Source organism: Chiloscyllium punctatum, chromosome 9, assembly GCF_047496795.1.
Source record: "Chiloscyllium punctatum isolate Juve2018m chromosome 9, sChiPun1.3, whole genome shotgun sequence".
NCBI lineage: Eukaryota > Metazoa > Chordata > Chondrichthyes > Orectolobiformes > Hemiscylliidae > Chiloscyllium > Chiloscyllium punctatum.
The window spans coordinates 18007205-18026981 of NC_092747.1; the positions used below are offsets into that span (position 1 = coordinate 18007205).

Consider the following 19777-nt stretch of genomic DNA (forward strand, 5'->3'; position numbering starts at 1 on the left):
TAAAATCAATTTCTAACACTTTTTTTTTCAATTACTTCTCAATAATCTGATTAAATTTATCCATTGATTTGTCGTGGTTGTTTTTTATTATCTTAATCTATTCTCTTTTTAATTGAAACTCTATTAAAATCCGGGGCTTTAACTTAATACTTCTACCTTGAATGTCTGAATGAATCTGGAATGTTTTTGTCATGAAACTACTAGATTGTTGCAAAAATCCATGTGGTTAACTAAGACTTCTTTAGCAAAGGATATCTGTCATCCCTATCTGGTCTGGCCTACATTGACTTACCTGTACTCTGAAATTGCCTAGCAAACTATTTGGTTGTATCAGACTACCTCAAAAAAAGTTGAATAACGATCACTTCACCAGATGCAATAAAAGACCCACCCAGCTGAGTTGACCTAGCAAAGTCCCACTCTAACATGTGTGAATTTGTGTTTCAATTAGAAGAGCTGTCCCACAAATTAATCAAGCAAATGTCTATCATGTTCACAATGTCTCTCTTTTCCATCACCAACTCTGTATATGTCCTATCACACTGCCAGAACAGACCCCCTTGGTGGCAGTAGACTGGTAGTCAGGGAGTTGCCCTGGAAGTCAACATTTTACACTGCATCTCATGGAGCCTCAGCACATACAGTCAAACTTGCGGAAAGAATCCTTCTGCATACTTCCCTCCTGCAACATTGTGAATGCTGAACACCACATAAAGAAGCACTGAAGGCGGAAAGGATGTAGAATGTACTCTGGGGGATCATTTTGTTCTAAAGATCTGTGCATTGCTGGCTGGCATTTATTGTCAACACCTAATTTCCCTTGGTTCAGCAAGTCACCATGACTCCCTTGACAGTGTTTTTCAAACCTGCAATCTCTTTACCATCCAGAAGAACAAGAACAGTAGATACTTGGAACACCATATCCTGCAAGTTCCAGTTCAAATAGTCTACATGACAATAGTCTGCATGAAATGTATCTCCTTTTTTTGTTCAAACTCCTGGAATTTGCTCCCAAACAAATCTGGGTTTAGCAGAGAGCAGCAGACGACAGAAGGCAACTCACTAGTTTTTTTAGGGGGGAATGTGCAATAAATGCTAACCTTGCCAGCAGCAGTTTGCATCCCATGAATGATATAGTAAGAAAAACTGCTAAGCACTTTTGCATCTTCTGCCTTTAACAACGTTTGATGTTAATGACTGCTCCAATTTCCTAAAACTGCAGCACCTAGTATTGGGGAACAGGCACACCAGAACCACTGGGAAATGGAGAAGATGTGGGCTCATGGTGGAATGGGATCCCTGTTGAGTTTTCTGCATCCCTGGGATCTGCCAGTTATTTATCACTAGATTCACTGGGCATGAGCACTTTTGTCTGAGTTTTCATCTTCTCTTCTACTACTCTGCTGTAGATATTTGCATTTCCTCTGAATGCATCTTTTTCTTTCCTTGTTTCATTACTCCACTTTTCTTGCAACAGCATTTGATTAGCATTCATCATTTCTGCCCTGTCTCACACTTTTTTTTCCTCTCTCTCTCTCTCTCTCTCTCTCTCTCTCTCTCTCTCTCTCACACACTCTCATTCTTTTCACCAGGACCTGTTTCTGTAGCTGCTTTAATGGCTACCATTTTCTGAGTATTAATCAGACTGTCAAAGACTTTCAACCTGAACCTTGTATGTCTCATTTAATTATTTATATAATCTCCTCTGAGCTGCCTCTCCTAGCTTACTGCTATCTGGAAATTAGACTAGTTTTTAATCATGTAATTTTGGTGCCGTATTAAACAGGTTATTCAGAGGATATTTTACACAGTAAACAGATCATGGACAGGACGTATAACATGCACAGAAATTAGAAAAAGCAGCCTTCTACAGGTAAGGTCTCCTGCAATCTATTTGGTATTCTTAACCTGCTCTTACAGAAACCTTTCTGTCCTTTTTCACTATTGTCATGTACTTCACTATTTCAGAACTTGTTTCCTCTTAAATCTCTCATTCAAAAACCTAACTACGTTAATCATTGCTGGCACTATCATCTGTTTATTTATAATAAACTTCCTTTGCATAGGACTTGTTGGATTTGCGTACATGGCCCACAGGTCACGTCTTTCAGGGCTTATGTTGAAGTACAGTATTCATGTATAATGATTTAAGTCCAACTGTCAGCAGTTTCAGCTGTATTAGGTTAATTATGGCTGCAGTAAATTTCAATATCTATAATTAGAGAAATGTCTCAGCCCCTATTATTGTGAATGACATGAAAGGTATTAGTCCGTCAAATCTAACTTTATATTTAGCTTAAAATTGTGCAATTCTAAACTAAAGATAAAACTTTATGGATTTTGACTGTTTGCTTGTAAATAATGATGGACATGGTGCCAATAATTTTTTGATTTAAATTGACTGACAGAGAATTTAAACTTACATCTGCTGATAGTTAATCATCTGCAATGTTGGTGTAATTACTATTTGAATAGTTTATATGAATCCTAAAGTAAGGGTATGTTTTTAATTCGTAGAACCTAGCCTTGCTGGAAGAGGAAGAGGACATTAATCAGCTCACAGAATTTTTCTCCTATGAGCACTTTTATGTGATCTATTGTAAATTCTGGGAACTTGACACCGACCATGACCTCTACATTGATCAGAAGGACCTGGCAAGGCACAATGATGATGGTATGACATGCAACATGAAGTAGCAGGTTATTAAGAGTCAGCTGTTTTTGGTTTCAAATGATAGACCATGCATAAATAAATGATGAAAGCTATCTGGGGAAAAACAACTATTCAAAGCCAATCCTCTTTTCTTAATGGACCATAAACTTAACCACAAAACAGAAACCAGTATTGTGTTGCTTATGTTTAATTTTGCTCATTTTACCTATTAACTTGTGATTATGTAAATACAGGTTTTTATTCTAGAGTAAAGCGTGTGTAAATTACATTAACTATATTTACCATAGTGAAAATATCAGTTTGGAAACATTTTTTCTTTTGCTCTCCATTTATCCAAACTCATTCATTTGAATATCATGTTAATTATTTTATTGAAAATGAGTGTTTAAAAGCCATCTCATTGCTCATTTCTGAGGCTAATTGAATAATTGTAATGATTGTAACATGAATATTGACCATCATTTCAACTATTGGGAATCTATGAGCATGAGCTGAATTGGAGCTCCTGAGCATTTACACTTACTTTACCCAAGCCTTGGACTGCTTTGCTTACCTGTAAAGTGTCCCATGCCACCAGGTTACACAGGCAAAAAAGTAATGCTGTCTCAGGATTATACCAATAACGTTAATGCATTTATAGTACATTTTCAAATCCTAAATCAAGTTGGTTGCTTTAGTATAGCTGAAAAGAGAGACTTATTGTTGTAGCTTTTCATCTTTCACTCAGCATGGAGTTACAAGAATTTTCTAAAGGAAACAGTAATTTTATACTGCATGTGATTTAGTGCGAATTTTATTTGCAAATGGGCTTGTGATTGGAAGTATTGCCATGGAGAATGCACATTTATCTGCCAACTCACATTATTCTTGCAAATCTAATCTGATTGGATGACAAAAAGCTTTGGTATGTTTTTCTTTCAGTAATATTCTAGTTCTATACTGCTAAATGACTTCTAGTTACCTTTTGTTAATTGGATCACCTGATGTGCATATTTGGTTGTGAACTCTGAGGCAGAGTTACTGCAGATGTTCTCCAGATCATCCTTTTGTAATTTCATCACAGCTTCAGAAACCCTGGGTGAATGGCCTTGCCACTTTTTTGTTTAGAGGGTTTACATATTTGACAGAAAGCAAGGCTGGCAAATGGAAGCACCACTGTGGAAGTCTTAGGTGCCAGTTTTTTAGTTTGCATCCATTTTTAGTTTTCCAAAAAAATAAAATTTTGAAAGCATTGCAACCCTTGAATATTTGGGCTGGGTTTTCTGACCTATCCAACAAATTTCCTGACTTCTTTTATTATGAATGGTCAGTTGCTGGGGGCTAAACACTCAGGCTGCCATACGTACAAGTGGAAAATCCTAGTCATCATAGATTTAAGTGGTTGTGATGTTGGAACAGAAACCTGCTTTTCATTGTGGACTTAATTATTTCGTGTGAATTGATTTTGATTTTTTTTTCTGTCCTGTTGTTAAGAGAAAATAAGGAGACTGTTTAGTCCTTGGATATCTTCCCATCGACATCTTAATAACTAGTACTTAACTTTTTTAAGCCAATTTCGATCAAATTTAACAATTATTATAACCCTGGAGAACATTTCCAAATCAAATTTCTGTCTGTAGTTGAAACTCCATTGATGTAGGGGGGAGAAGAGAGACAATTTATTTTAAAGCATAAATTGTTACCAAATGTACTGTATTTGGTTTGAAATGGCTGTTGATTAGATTTTTCTTGCAGCATGATTGGAAGACTAAGTGAAAGTAAGCTGTAATGTCACAGAAATAGTGAGTGCATGTCTAAAATGAAGCATGTCTTTCAGCATCCATTGATTTTGAACAGACTATATTGTTGATGAAATATCTGTTCATTCAAATTGTTATTTGACTGATGCTTCTCCTTTTAACTTTCAGCTATATCTAGCAGAATGATAGAAAGAATTTTCTCCGGAGCAGTCACAAGGTAAATGTTGCGAGTATTTTTTAGATGCAGGTTTAAAAAAAAATTGAATTTATATAATTGCTTTAAATTGAGGTGTTACATTGTTTTTCATGATTTGGAGGTGCCAGTGTTTGACTGGGATGTACAAAATTAAAAATCTCACACCCAGGTTATAATCCAACAGGTTTATTTGGTAGCACTAGTGCTCCAAAAGCTAGTCCTTCCAAATAAAAATGTTGGACTATAACCTGGTGTTGTGATTTTTACCATTATTTTTCGTGATTTTGGTGGTGGAAAAACTTTTATAATCAAATGTCTTTTCTTAGTTTAGGGAGTTATAAACACATGGAAATAGAAGCACCAATAGGCCACCTGGCCCCAGAACCTACTCTGCCATTCAATATCATGTCTGAACTTGTGACTTGACTTCAGTTTCCTTGTCTCCCCTCTTCCCTCCCCTACCTCCCTTTTTAATATTCTTTGTCACCTTTTGTAGGTGAAAAAGCTGTCTAATTCAGTTTTGAATAATTTGATGAACCACCTCCTTCTGCTCTCAGGTAGTGAATTCCAAATGTTAGTGACTCTTCTTTTCTCCATTTTGAAATGAGTTCTCCATTTTGAACTGTATACCCCCTTGTTCTGGATTCAACCACAGTAAGAAACATCCTCTCTTGAAGCATCTGAGTATCTAGTCATTCAAGTCTTTCTCAATCATTTTCATCAAAACATTCAACTTTCATTTTTCTAAACTCCAATGAGTGTAAGCCCAACCTGCTCAACCTTTCCTGAAAACAGCCCCTTCATCCAGAAAATCACATTTGAGAATCTTCTCTGAATTACCTTTAGTACAAGTAAATTCTTGCTCAAATTAAGAGATCAAAACTGTACTCTGCATTCCGGGTGTCTCCAATTTTGTATACAGTTAGCCATAGACATGTACAGCATGGAAACAGACCCTTCGTTTCAACTCGTCCATACTGACCAGATATCTCAACCCAACTTAGTCCCACCTGCCAGCACCTGGCCCATATCTCTCCAAACCTTTCCTATTCATATACCCATCCAGATGCCTTTGAAATGTTGCAATTGTACCAGCCTCCACTTCCTCTGGCAGTAAGAAGACCTCACTAATTTTGTACAGACTTTGCAATTGAACCCTCCCCACTAAAGTTTCAGAGATCAGGCAACTTGCAAAATTCTTTTAGGTGTCTGAGTCATCATTGGTTCCTCTTAGCTGCCTGCAAACTGGATGAGACTTAAGGAAATAAGGAATTATTAGTCCACCTTGAGGAAGGTGGGTAATATCAGGGCTGCTGATCCTAATCTGCACCTTTCCAGGTCACGAACCTAACTTGGAACACATTTTTGTTTGGCTCTTTTGTCTGTGCATGTAACATTTTGAGCGGGTGATATAAGAACAAGCATAGCTGAATTGCTCCATCTGATCAGTATGATCACCATCTCAGCAAGTGCCAACTGCAGTACATGTGTCTGAAAAATGTTTCTGCAGGCATTAATTCAGTGAAGAAATATGACAGATGGGAGGTTGTTTAGATCTGAAACATCAACTCCATGACTTGCCATGGATTTTTAACATCTGCAGTATTTTGCTTTAGAATTAAAATGATATACTTTTAAGTTTTGAATGTGATCAAGTGCCTATAGAAATGAATATTTTGCCATATTAAAGTATTTTGGGTGTTTTGCTTTTTTTTTGAAACAATCAGAAGCAACCAAATAATTGGTGTTCTTTAAACTATCATCCTTTGTATCATTTTAAAAACTTGGTAAACATATATGGCCAGTCAAATTCTGTGAAACTGAAAAGTATTGGTTGTGTGTGAGGTCTCACTCCTGCTTTTAATTGTCATTTGGAATTTTAAGTATTTAAATGAAAAATAATTTTTGTCTTTCTCTCAATACAGTGCTTTCTTTTTATTACTTTTCTTTCTGTGCCTGTTAATACGTTTTAAGTTGTATGTCACAGTTCTTTAATCTGATTGTTTAAGACCATACACCATGTGTGCTCTGTTCACTGCGGTCTTAGGTAACCTATTTCGCTCACTGCAATATTGTCAGCTCACATTTTCAGCACCTGTTCATGCAAAAATTGCACCAAGTTAAAAATGTGCAAGGGCGGTTCTGCCTGATAGCAAATGATGTGCCACAACAGATGATGGCCTTGTGCCAAATATTTTTAACCAGAGGTTTCATCCTACAAACAACTAGAGCTAGATTGTTCACAAAGTTGTCAATGATCTGAATGCCAACTTTAAGACTGCTTATTTCTTTACAGGCACAGAAAATCTCCAAATGAAAGGAAGATCGGTTATGCGGACTTTGTCTGGTTTTTGATTTCCGAAGAAGACAAAAAGACATCAACCAGGTGAAAGGTTTTTTTTTTTTGCATGGGTGATCACAAAGGTTGCAACTGATCCTTTTTTTTTTAACAGGATAGATAATATTTGTGATGTTGAATCATTTTTTTTGAAAGACATTGGGAACGCCACATTTGAAGTACTACATACAATTCCGGTCACCCTGCCATAGGAAGGATGCTATTAAACTGGAAAGGGTGCAAAATGATTTACAAGGACCTTACCAAGACTGGGAAGTTTGCATTATAAGAGGCTGGGAAGCCTGGGACTTTTTTCCTGGAGAGTAAGAGGCTGAGGGCTGACCTTTTTATAGAAGTTTACAACACCATGAGGGACATAGATAAGGTGAATAGCCAAGGGTAGGGGAATTCAAAACTATAGGGTTTAGGTTTAAGGTGAGAGGAAAAAAAAATTAACAGGGACCTGAAGGGCAACGTTTGCATACAGAGGGTGATGCATATTTGAGACAAGGTGCCAGAGGAAGTGGTTGAAGTGGGTACAGTTACAATATTTCAAAAGACATTTGGATGATTACATGAATAGGAAAGTGAGTTTTGAGAAGATTTGTAACTCAGGTTGAAGTTTTGGATGTAGGTTTGCTGATCAACCCTCCAGCTCGGCGAGCAAATCTGCATCCATGAATAGGAAAGGTTTAGATAATTATGGGCAAAACTCATGCAAACAGGACTAGTTCAGTTTAGGAAACCTGGTCAATATGGACGAGTTGGGCCGAAGGGCCTGTTTCTGTGCTGTATGGCTTTATGACAGAGTCAGATAGTCACTTTATTTTGGACTTTATCAAACTTGGGAAAGTGACCCAGTTTAAATATTTGAGTTATAAAAATCCATTTACCACACCTCCCACCCCAATTACGGTTGTGATCCTATTTATATGTTGAACTGGCAGTATCATTTCTTCAGCTTAAAATCTTTGTTTGATACAAGTTCCTACTTTATGATAAACTGCATAAATTACAATAAAGTAACAAACAAATGGAAACTAAAAATATTTTGAGATCAGTTATTGGCCTCAATAGAGATGACTTCCTTGGAAGATGATAGAAACTTAAAGAAAATTGAGCTTCCATTGAAACAATTGCGGTGATCGGCTGTTTGGGAATGGAGTCTCCCTGTAAGAATCCTACACCGTCTTGTTTGACACAACAATAAAAGTGTTTGTTTTTGCTTTGTTGCAAGGCAGCTGTCACTAGTGCTGGCCACATACAGGTAAAAACAATGACTGCAGATGCTGGAAACCAGATTCTGGATTAGTGGTGCTGGAAGAGCACAGCAGTTCAGCCAGCATCCAAGGAGCTTCGAAATCGACGTTTCGGGCAAAAACCCTTCATCAGGAATAAAGGCAGTGAGCCTGAAGCGTGGAGAGATAAGCTAGAGGAGGGTGGGGGTGGGGAGAAAGTAGCATAGAATACAGTGGGTGAGTGGGGGAGGGGATGAAGGTGATAGGTCAAGGAGGAGAGGGTGGAGTGGATAGGTGGAAAGGAAGATAGGCAGGTAGGACAAGTCCGGACAAGTTATGGGGACAGTTACTGAGCTGGAAGTTTTAAAACTAGGGTGAGGTGGGGGAAGGGGAAATGAGGAAACTGTTGAAGTCCACATTGATGCCCTGGGGTTGAAGTGTTCCGAGGCAGAAGATGAGGCGTTCTTCCTCCAGGTGTCTGGTGGTGAGGGAGCGGCGGTGAAGGAGGCCCAGGACCTTCATGTCCTCGGCAGAGTGGGAGGGGGAGTTGAAATGTTGGGCCACGGGGCGGTGTGGTTGATTGGTGCGGGTGTCCCGGAGATGTTCCCTAAAGCGTTTTGCTTGGAGGCGCCCAGTTTCCCCAATGTAGAGGAGACCGCATCGGGAGCGACGGATACAATAAATGATATTAGTGGATGTGCAGGTGAAACTTTGATGGATGTGGAAGGCTCCTTTAGGGCCTTGGATAGAAGTGAGGGAGGAGGTCCGCCTCCGCCGGATCTGCTCCCAGGAGGACCAGTTCCACCACAGAACACACCAGATGGCCGCCTCCTTTAGAGACCGCAATTTCCTTTCCCACGTGGTTAAAGATGCCCTCCAACGCATCTCGTCTACATCCCGCACCTCCGCCCTCAGACCACACCACTCCAACCGTAACAAGGACAGAACGCCCCTGGTGCTCACCTTCCACCCTACCAACCTTCGCATAAACCAAATCATCTGCCGACATTTCCGCCACCTCCAAACAGACCCCACTACCAGGGATATATTTCCCTCCCCACCCCTTTCCGCCTTCAGCAAAGACCATTCCCTCCGCGACTACCTGGTTTGGTCCACGCCCCCAAACAACCCACCCTCCAATCCTGGCACTTTCCCCTGCCACCGCAGGAACTGTAAAACCTGCACCCATACCTCCTCCCTCACCTCTATCCAAGGCCCTAAAGGAGCCTTCCACATCCATCAAAGTTTCACCTGCACATCCACTAGTATCATTTATTGTATCCGTTGCTCCCAATGTGGTCTCCTCTACATTGGGGAGACTGGGCGCCTCCAGCAGAGCACTTTAGGGAACATCTCCGGGACACCCGCAACAGTCAACCACACCGCCCCGTGGCCCAACATTTCAACTCCCCCTCCCACTCTGCCAAGGACATGGAGGTCCTGGGCCTCCTTCACCGCCGCTCCCTCACCACCAGACGCCTGGAGGAAGAACGCCTTATCTTCTGCCTCGGAACACTTCAACCCCAGGGCATCAATGTAGACTTCAACAGTTTCCTCATTTCCCCTTCCCCCACCTCACCCTAGTTCTAAACTTCCAGCTCAGTAACTGTCCCCATAACTTGTCCGGACCTGTCCTACCTGCCTATCTTCTTTTCCACCTATCCACTCCGAAACGTCGATTTTTGAAGCTACTTGGATGCTGCCTGAACTGCTGTGCTCCTGGACACATAGACCATGCCATACCATTCCTCTCTCCAAAAGGATGTATTCTTGAAATATACTTAATTGAATATGAAGCAGGAAGTAGCAGGAATGCATCTAAAGAGAACAAGCTACTACTTTACCAAAAAACAAAGAGCTGTGGATGCTGGAAACCTGACCCAAAGACAGAATTGCTGGAGAAACTCAGCAGGTCTGGCACCATCTGTGCAGAGAAAAGAGTCACCTGAAGAAGGGTCACTGGACTCAAAACAGACTCTGCTTTCTCTCCACAGATGCTGCCAGACCTGCTGAATTTCTCCAGCAATTTTTATTTTTGTTTCCGGCTACTACTTTATCTGATTTCTCTGTCAACCCTGCCATTCAATCTATCCAATCTCTCTCTCCCTTCTTGGCTTCCCACACGTTGGAATTTCCACTCTAACTGTTGTGGAGTGCGTGTGTAATGTACCATTAGCTGTAAATTGAAAAGGTGATCATTTCCAGAGCATCAAAATCTAATAAATTGAGATCCAATGATCACACAAGACTTCAATTTCGTGAGTGTGCAATGCTAGCGGCCTTTTCTAACAGCCCTTTGATCAGCAGCTCTTAATGAGTTTAGTTAATCAGCACAATTAACAGCTATTTAACTAAAAATATTGCACAACCATGCTAGTGCTAATGTACATGTTTTTAATAGGGTGTGAAAATTGGTCTTCTCCCAATGAAACAATTCTATTTAATTATATAATTGTCAAACATAATAGGTGCAGCAAGTAATTAAAGAAGATAATAGAACATTGACCTTTATCCCAAGGAGGTTTTATTCAAAAATAAGAGAGCAATGCTAAAGAACTATGGCCAGATTTAAAATGGAGTTAGCTACTGCCTGAACAGATTCTGGCACCAAGCCTCAGGAAACCTATTGGAAGGGGTACAACATCTCCAACAAAGGTGTCTTACCTCTCCCAAAGAGTACTTTGCCTCCACCAGAACTACATCCAAACAGCAAGTTGCCTTACCAAAAGGGGAAACACATTAAACTTTCCTTTATCTCTCACCCACAATCTCTCCATGCCTCACCCATGCCTACCATTGATTCCTAACTCTCTCTACAAAACCCCTTCAAGATAGGTGAATACTTAGCAGTTTCAATTCCAAGGTGTTAATGCATTTTTTTGATGTGTCTTCAAAGTGTAGAATGTGGAAACAGACCCTTCTGTCCAACCAGTGCTCAGCAACCCTGTTCCCAAACCAAGATAGACTCCCTTGCCTGCATTTACTCCATATCCCTCCAAACCTTTCCTATTCGTGAGTTTATTCAGCTGTCCTTTGAACATTGTAACTGTAACACGCAGCCAAAGGGTTCCTGATTCCATCCCTCCCACTAAGGAACCCATTGTTTTCCCCACCGCCAAAGGATAACTGATATCCATTCCCTCATCTCCTCAGAGTGACCTGGGAATATATCTTCAGAGTTACCTCCGCTCTCTGGCTACTCAAAGGAAACGCAGTGAAAGCAAACCTGCTTTTACATGGTTTGCACACCTCAATTTTTTTTAAACATGAACTCCAAAATGCTATTTCAGTTGAGAGCTGGTCATTTTTAAATAGCCAGCTGCCTCTGGAAACCGCACGTGCACAAACTACAGCTATTCTGAACCCCCACCAGCACTCCAAACATAAACACCTGACCTTGACAATAACACTTGCTCTGTGTGCACACGCACACCCCTGTCCCTTTTCAGTATTCAGTCTTATTGTGTAAAAGCAAGTAGTGATGTAATAGGTTTTTGTATCAAATCAGTGCCTTCAGTTACTACTTTTAATTTTGTGACCTGGAATAGTTAAATTCTCACTGATAGCTATTTGTTTATCAAGGAGGGGACCTAAAGAAGGAAAGAGTTGCATATGAAGAAAGTGAGGCATCCAGTATATATTAGAACAATACAGCACAGAACAGGCCCTTCGGCCCTTGATGTTGTGCTGACCTGTGAACTTTTCTCAGTTCATCCCCCTACACTATCCCAAAATCATGCATGTGCTTATCTAAGGATTGTTTAAATCTCCCTAATGTGGTTGAGTTGACTACATTTAGCAGGTAGGGCATTCCACTCTGTGTAAAGAATCTGCATGTGACATCTGTCTTAAACCTGTCACCCCTCAATTTGTAGTTATGCCCCCTCATACAAGCTGACGTCATCGTCCTAGGAAAAAGACTTTCACTGTCTACCCTGTCTAATCCTCTGGTCATTGTGTATGTATCTATCAAATCACTTCTTAGCTGCCGCCTTTCCAATGAGAACAGACCCAAGTCTCTCAGCCTTTCCTCATAAGGCCTTCTCTCCAGACCAGGTAACATCCTGGTAAATCTCCTCTGCACCTTTTTCCAATGCTTCCACATCCTTCCCGAAATATGGGGACCAGAACTGTACACAATATTCCAAGTGTGGCTGCACTAGCATTTTGTATAGCTGCAGCATGATATTGTGGCTCCGAAACTCAATCCCTCTACAAATGAAACCTAACACACCGTATGCCGCCTTAACAGCACTATCAACCTGGGTAGCAACTTTCAGGGATCTATGTATACGAGCTCCAAGATCCCTCTGCACATCCACACTACCAAGAATCTTTCCATTGACCCAGTACTCTGCCTTCCTGTTATTCTTCCCAAAGTGCATCACCTCACATTTAGCTGCATTGAACATTTGCCACTTCTCAGCCCATTTCTGCAGTTTATCCAAGTCGCCCTGCAACCTGTAACATTCTTCCAAACTTTCCACTTCTCCACCAACTTTAGTGTCATCATCTGCAAATTTACTAATCCATCCACCTATGCCTGCGTCTAAGTCATTTATAAAAATGACAAACAGCAGTGGTCCCAAAACAGATCCTTGTGGCACACCACTAGTAACTGGACTCCAGGCTGAATATTTTCCATCAACCACCATTGGCTGCCGCCTTTCAGAAAACCAGTTTCTAATCCAAACTGCTAACTCTCCCTCAATTCCATGCCTCTGCATTTTCTCCAACAGCCTACTATGTGGAACCTTATCAAAGGCTTTATTGAATTAAAATGAAAACGCTCTGATAATGCATGTGTGTTAGTCTGTGACAGACTCTACAAAGTTTTTAAAAACTTGCACTTTTAAATAGAAATGTGCCTCCAGTTTTTTTTTCTGTTTTCATTTTTTTTATCTTTGAATATCAGACATGCCATTCTGAGGAACGATCTTTAGATTAGATTAGATTAGATTACTTTAGATTAGATTACTTTACAGTGTGGAAACAGGCCCTTCGGCCCAACAAGTCCACACCGACCCGCCGAAGCGCAAACCACCCATACCCCTACATTTACCCCTTACCTAACACTACGGACAATTTAGCATGGCCAATTCACCTGACGTGCACATCTTTGGACTGTGGGAGGAAACCGGAGCACCCGGAGGAAACCCACGCAGACACTGGGAGAACGTGCAAACTCCACACAGTCAGTCTCCTGAGGCGGGAATTGAACCCAGGTCTCTGGTGCTGTGAGGCAGCAGTGCTAACCACTGTGCCACCGTGCCACCCTAATCTGTTTAAATTCATTCAATCTGTTCTGCATGCTGGGATTTAGTTTTGTTTTTAGGTTCTCATGAATGCTTATTAACTTTATTCTTTTCCTCCCCAACAGCATTGAGTACTGGTTCCGCTGTATGGACCTTGATGGAGATGGTGTACTGTCAATGTATGAACTGAACTATTTCTACGAGGACCAGTGTAAAAAGCTGGAGTGCATGTCTATTGAGCCACTGCCTTTTGAAGACTGCCTATGTCAGTTGCTGGATCTAGTTAAGCCAGAATGTGAAGGTATTCTTCTTTTTTTGATGTTCATTAAGTGATTGTGGGCATTTGCTATCAAAGTCAATATCCCTAACTGCTCATGATGGAGTGAATCAGTAGGCCATTTCAGAGGGAAGTAAATCACCAAGCCAGTGAGTCTGGAGTCATGTAGATTGGATAAGGATAAAAGTTTTTCCATAAAGAACATGGGTGAACCTAATCCGTTTTCCTAACAATTCAGTAGTTACTGTTGTCATTTTAGCTCTTAATTAAAGATTTAATGAACTAAATTTAAATGACCCAACTGCTAGGAATTGAACTCTTATCACATGAACACTTAGAGAGGCTTTTTAGAAAACTTGTATTCATGTACTCATTAAACCCTAACAAAAAAAATCAAAAAGCATGAGTCCTGTGTTTACAAATTTGATGGAAGTACTTCTGTTTCTCCACTTCAAAAAGTAAACTGTAAAGTGAGGCTTTTGATGTTTGTGTAAAATGCATTTGACGACATTAAACTTTTGTCCAAATTCTGTTGGCTTAAAGGAGAATAAGAATTCTCTCTGTCTGTGTTCCCTCACTCATCAATTTGAGATAATTGCTGCATGGTATATTTCAGTCACTGTCAACATAAAGTGCTTACAGCCTATGTTTTAAGTAGTTAAGCAAAAAGTAGAACTTTCTCCACTCTAATGCAATTTCTAGTGATCTCAGCCAGGCTATAATAAGGGTGCTATTAACAAAATCAGTTTCCTGTGGTTGATTGCCATTATTTAACTAGCAAAAAGCATGGATAGCTATTTAAGATTTAATATTGCTGATATTTGAGTAAATTTTCATCACAGTAATAAGCAATAGTGTAAAATTAGTGGATGTTTTAGCATCAACATAAAAGCTGAAAATTAGTAAAAATCAGCTGACCTAGCAAGATTTATCTGAACTTGAATGTTGGTTTAAATTAAAACTTAACAATCAAAGTTTTTTTTTAGTTAGTGAAGAATTTGAGTTTTGCTGAGAAGATGCAGTTTTTTCAAAGCTTTCACCTTATACTCATCAGAACAATTCACAACAAACTAAAGGGAAAAATGATATTTTATAGTGTATGAGGGCAATTTGGCAAGTAGAGGCATTGTCATAGAGAATGCTCACTGACTGCTAATTGCCAAGCTTTGTCCCTTTGCACTCTACCCATTACCAGTGTCTATGACGTGGTTACTAAATTGCTGAGTGAATTGTTGCAACCAAGCATGTTTTCTACATACATTGCAAAGAATTCCTTCACATTTGTGAAGGCATTGGGAAACATCTTCAATGGAGTGAACTAACCTCCTACCTCTTTCACTTTTTGGATCTGTGAATGATATGCTTGCTGTATTTGAATTTGAACTGCATGCAAGAATTTTCTTGTACCCCTTGATGGGTTCTGTTCTGCATTTTCTTTCAACTGAAATGGGGCAGTTAAATGACCTCCCCTTTCTTGATGCACAAAGTGGCTGATCTGAGAAATCAGCCATTTTGTTTTCTTCTGCTGTCTATCACAAACTTACCTTCATTGGTCAGTATGCATGCTGGGAATCCTATGGTTCCACGACCTTATTGGCATCTTGTAAAGAGGACTCGAGCCATTTGTTTGGTGTACAAGCTTGATACAGAAATAAGACGTGTCAAAGCCATCCTGCCGGATAATCAACACAAGTAGGCTAATCATTTCTTGCTGTAGTTGCAGACTTGAGCTCTTGAAAAGCATCCATTTCACCTTGCATTACTCTGGGAATGTAAGATATTGCAAATGTTTAGCAGCAGGTGAATCTAGCAATTTGACACTTATTATGCAGTTTCAATGTGTTGTGTTCACAGTTAGCAGGATGTTGCCATCAAGCCAGAAAGACATACTATCTAACACAAATTAATCTTGTGTATGAAGTTCAATGTCAGTGTGATGTTGACTATATAGATCCCAAAGGCTGGCAGGTGATATCAAACAACATATCTGTAGCTGTTTGCAACAGGCATTGTACTGGCTGTAAACAACCAGTCCACACATGCAAAACTCTCAACATAGTGTATGACATTAGATGTGATTACATGATTAGCTGAATAATCCAGAGTATGCAACAAATTGTGCTGATAGCCAATTCAGGTCTAAGTTGGGCTCATAGTGTGGCAATATGAAATATACATGTAGGTGGAAAGAAATATGTACACACTGCACCGGTTTGAACTCGATAAAAATAGAGAATCTTAATTTCGGAGAGCATTGCCGTGATTGAATGGCGGAGTGGACTCGATGGGCCGAATAGCCTGCCTTCCACTCCTATGTCTTATGGTCTAAATCAGTGTCGCCTTGTCTAGTATAAAAATTTAAAGAAAGCCTGACTGTTAAACTCTCAGTTGTCATTTGCTGGTGCATTCTCCAAGGCCTCTACCAATCAGAGTCCACTTTCCAACCAATCCCACACTCCACTCATAATGTATATACGTCTTCTGTTTAATTTGCTATTGAATTGTCCTGGTAATTTCCAGGGAAAACATTTCGACAAAATGTATCCTTTTCTTTCAGCAATATTCAAGATTTTTTGTACAAGTGATCCAAAAAGAAATGTGTATCCATAAGTATTTTACTTGCTAACTTTCTCTCACGTTTTTATTTAAAAAAAGGGGGGAGTCTTGGCTGACCTGATATTGATCTCTCTTGACACTTGTGTGTGTACTTTTAATTGGGGGTCATTAGATGCCAATCCATGTGACTCTCACTGTAGTATGTAGACTGCCCTGTTGAGATTCAGTTAACACCGTGCACGCCAAGAACATTAATACTTCCCCCATCTGACCATCACTGGATAAACTCTACTCTATCTGCAAAGTATAAATTAACATACTGTATGTTTAATCTGTACTGCTAGAATGGTTTCTTCACTTCCATGAAATTAACTGCCAATTTGTTTCCACAGGAAAAATAACACTTCATGACTTAAAGAAATGCAAGATGGCAAATGTATTTTTTGACACCCTTTTTAACATCGGCAAGTATCTGGAACATGAGCAGAAGGATCCATTTTCTATTCCAAGGGTAATTGTTATATGTTTGATACATTACATTATTTTTCCTCAAATCTGTCTATCTTCAAGTCCTCTAACCATATCCCTTAAGATAATGTTTCTACCTACTCTATCTAGATATGTTATTGTAACTATGAAAGAGTTTTTTACGCTGTCTTATTAGCACAAACCACGAAAATCTCACTATCTTGCAGTGCCACCAGTTTGGAGATTTTATTGTATTCTTTCACTGGGCATTGCCAGTTAGGCCAACATTTATTGTGCATCCCTAATTGTCTTTGAGAAGGTGGTGGGCAGCTGTTGCCATGAAATATTAGTTACGGTGGGGGCTGGGCTGGGGGGTTAGGTACACCAACAGTGCTACTAGGAAAGTAGTTGCAATCACATGATAATACCAGATACATGGATGAAATTGACAATGCTAGCACCCATCTGTTTGACTCTTCCCTGAACCAGCACCAGGTTGTGACCATGCATCCCCAGCCTTAGTTGTAATATCATTGCACTGTTGGGGATAATGCAGAATTGTTTTTTTCTTAAAAATCCATTTGCCTGAGAAAGCAAGTATAGTTTCATGTCAGGATTAACAATCCATTCAACAGCTTCAGCTGATGCAACATGAATAGTTGTGATTCCACAGGAATGGATCTCTGAGCTGAAGCTTGGAAGCATAAAACATGTTAAATAGGAGCAAGAGTAGGCTATTCAACCCTTTTTTTTTTGAGCCTGTTGCTCCATTCGGTGTAACCATACTTGATTGATTGTCCAACTCTGTACCCTGTTCCTGCTTTCTCACCATTCCCTTTTTTTGATATCTTTTAACCCCAATAACTATATTTAACTCTGTAAAAACATTCAATGTTTTAGCCTCAACCTCTTTCTGTGGCAGAGAATTTCATATCTTCACCATTCTCTAAGTGAAGAAATTTCCATAAGATAAGAAATAGGATTGAAAGTAAGGCCACTCGGCCCATGAAGTCCACTCAGCCATTCAATTATGGCTCGGCATTGATGAAGGGCTTTTGCCCGAAACGTTGATTTCGAAGCTACTTGGATGCTGTCTGAACTGCTGTGCTCTTCCAGCACCACTAATCCAGATTCTGGTTTCCAGCATCTGCAGTCATTGTTTTTACCTCCTTATTTCAATGCCACTTACCCGCACTCTCCCCATAGCCCTTAATTCCTTGCGAGATTAAGAATTTATCAATCTCTGCCTTGAAGACATTTAACGTCCCAGCCTCCACTGCACTCCATGGCAGTTAATTCCACCGGCCCACCACTCTCTGGCTGAAGAAATGTCTCCTCATTTCCATTCCATTCTCTGCTTCTAAGGTTGTGCCCACGGGTCCTAGTATCCCCACCTGATGGAAACACTTTCCCAGCGTCCACCCTTTCTAAGCCATGCATTATCTTGTAAACTTCTATCAGATCTCCCCTCAACCTTCTGAACTCTAACAAATACAATCCCAGGATCCTCAGCCATTCATCATCATATGTTAGGCATACCATTCCAGGGATCATCCATGTGAATCTCCGCTGGGTATGCTGCAGTGCCAGTATGTCCTTCCTGAGGTGTGGGACCCAAAACTGGACACCAGTATTCTAAATGGCACCTAACCAGAGCTTTATAAAGTCTTAGCACCTCAGTTTTTTACATTCCAATCCTCTTGAAATAAATTACTACATTACATTTGCTTTCTTGACCACTGACTCAACCTGCAAGTCAATCTTTAGACAATCCTGTACCAGCACTCCTAGATCCCTTTGTACTTTGGCTTTATAAATTTTCTCACCATTTAGAAAATAGTCCTTGCCTGTGTTCTTTTTTTCCAAAAGTGTAAGACCTCACATTTGCTCATATTGAATTTCATCAGCCATTTCTTGGACCATTCTCCTACACTGTCTAAATCTTCACCACCTGCCAGTCCAAAATGGTCTACCTTGTATGCAGGCACATTGCCATAAGCACAGGATAAGTCAACAAAGGCAGTTCCTGTCTTCAGGCTTTTCTGGTAATCTATAATATGAAGTCCATGTTAGAACCTACTTGGAATAGTTGTGGTGTGAAAACCTTCCCATTAGGTGGACATTGCTGCCTTCAGGGTAGGACTTAGTCTGTTTTCTCAATTGACTTTTTCCTGGTTTGATAGTGGTGATTGTCTGAGAATGGCACCATGTCTTTGGAATGGTGCTTGTGCTCGAATGTGAATGAACAGCTGCTTTCTCTGTAATGGGATATACTTCAGAAATTTTGGGTAAATTTCATCAGCTCCTGCTCTTTGTTTGATTTTGCTGCCATCAGGGTGCTGTTGACTTCTGTGTGTAAGAGCTTAAGGCTGCCTACTCTAGGGTGGCCTTGAGACTCTGCATCAGGCTGTTGTTACCATCTGCTTATTCTCCCTGCTGACCATTTAATCTTAGTGAAGTGATGGTATAAGTATTGATTCTGGGCCATAGGAATGGATGTTCAGCTGCTACAAATGGGACAAGAGTTGCCACACCTTTTGGCTCAAGTGCTAAAGATTCTTTGCCGATGACTTGTTGGCACAGGATAGACTTTGCTACTGGTCAAATATCTCTAAGAATGCTGATTTTTAAAAATTCATTTTGTGGGAATGTGGGCGTCACTTGCTAGCCAGCCAGCATGTAGCTGCCCTTGAGAAGCTGAGGTTCTGAATTACTGTAGATTTTAATCAGTCAGCATTTGAAGCCTCAAAATTGTCCCAAAAATGGGAGTCAGCATATAAATATAAAACAGAACTGTTGAGTTGCCATTTTAAAAGTATCATCAGCATTTGATGCAAGGAGTAGGCAAGTCTGCACATCTTCATAATACAGCCTGTGTTGCCTGCTTATTGTTGCATTGAGTCATAGGGGATCAGTAAGTGTAACATGCATTTGTGGAGTGATAATACACCGATGTGTAAGATATATCATAACTGGAAAGGGGGTCAACTTATATGCTTTGATTTTGAATTGCTGCTGCTGGACCAATATGCAAAA

General features: G+C 40.1%; 1 protein-coding gene across 3 annotated transcripts in view; it reads left to right on the forward strand.

Annotated features, from left to right (window-relative positions):
• The window catches only part of ppp2r3b (protein phosphatase 2, regulatory subunit B'', beta), a 122652-nt gene that overhangs the window by 85287 nt on the left and 17588 nt on the right, over window positions 1–19777 (forward strand). For all 3 annotated transcript variants that reach the window (XR_011961477.1, XM_072576932.1, XM_072576933.1), the window contains 6 exons: window positions 1787–1873; window positions 2518–2674; window positions 4582–4630; window positions 6906–6995; window positions 13566–13741; window positions 16666–16784. Coding sequence is in view for 2 of the 3 variants with exons in the window: in XM_072576932.1 (XP_072433033.1) it covers window positions 1787–1873; window positions 2518–2674; window positions 4582–4630; window positions 6906–6995; window positions 13566–13741; window positions 16666–16784 (678 nt within the window). In the remaining variant the exon portion in view is untranslated. The remainder of the gene's footprint in view (window positions 1–1786; window positions 1874–2517; window positions 2675–4581; window positions 4631–6905; window positions 6996–13565; window positions 13742–16665; window positions 16785–19777) is intronic.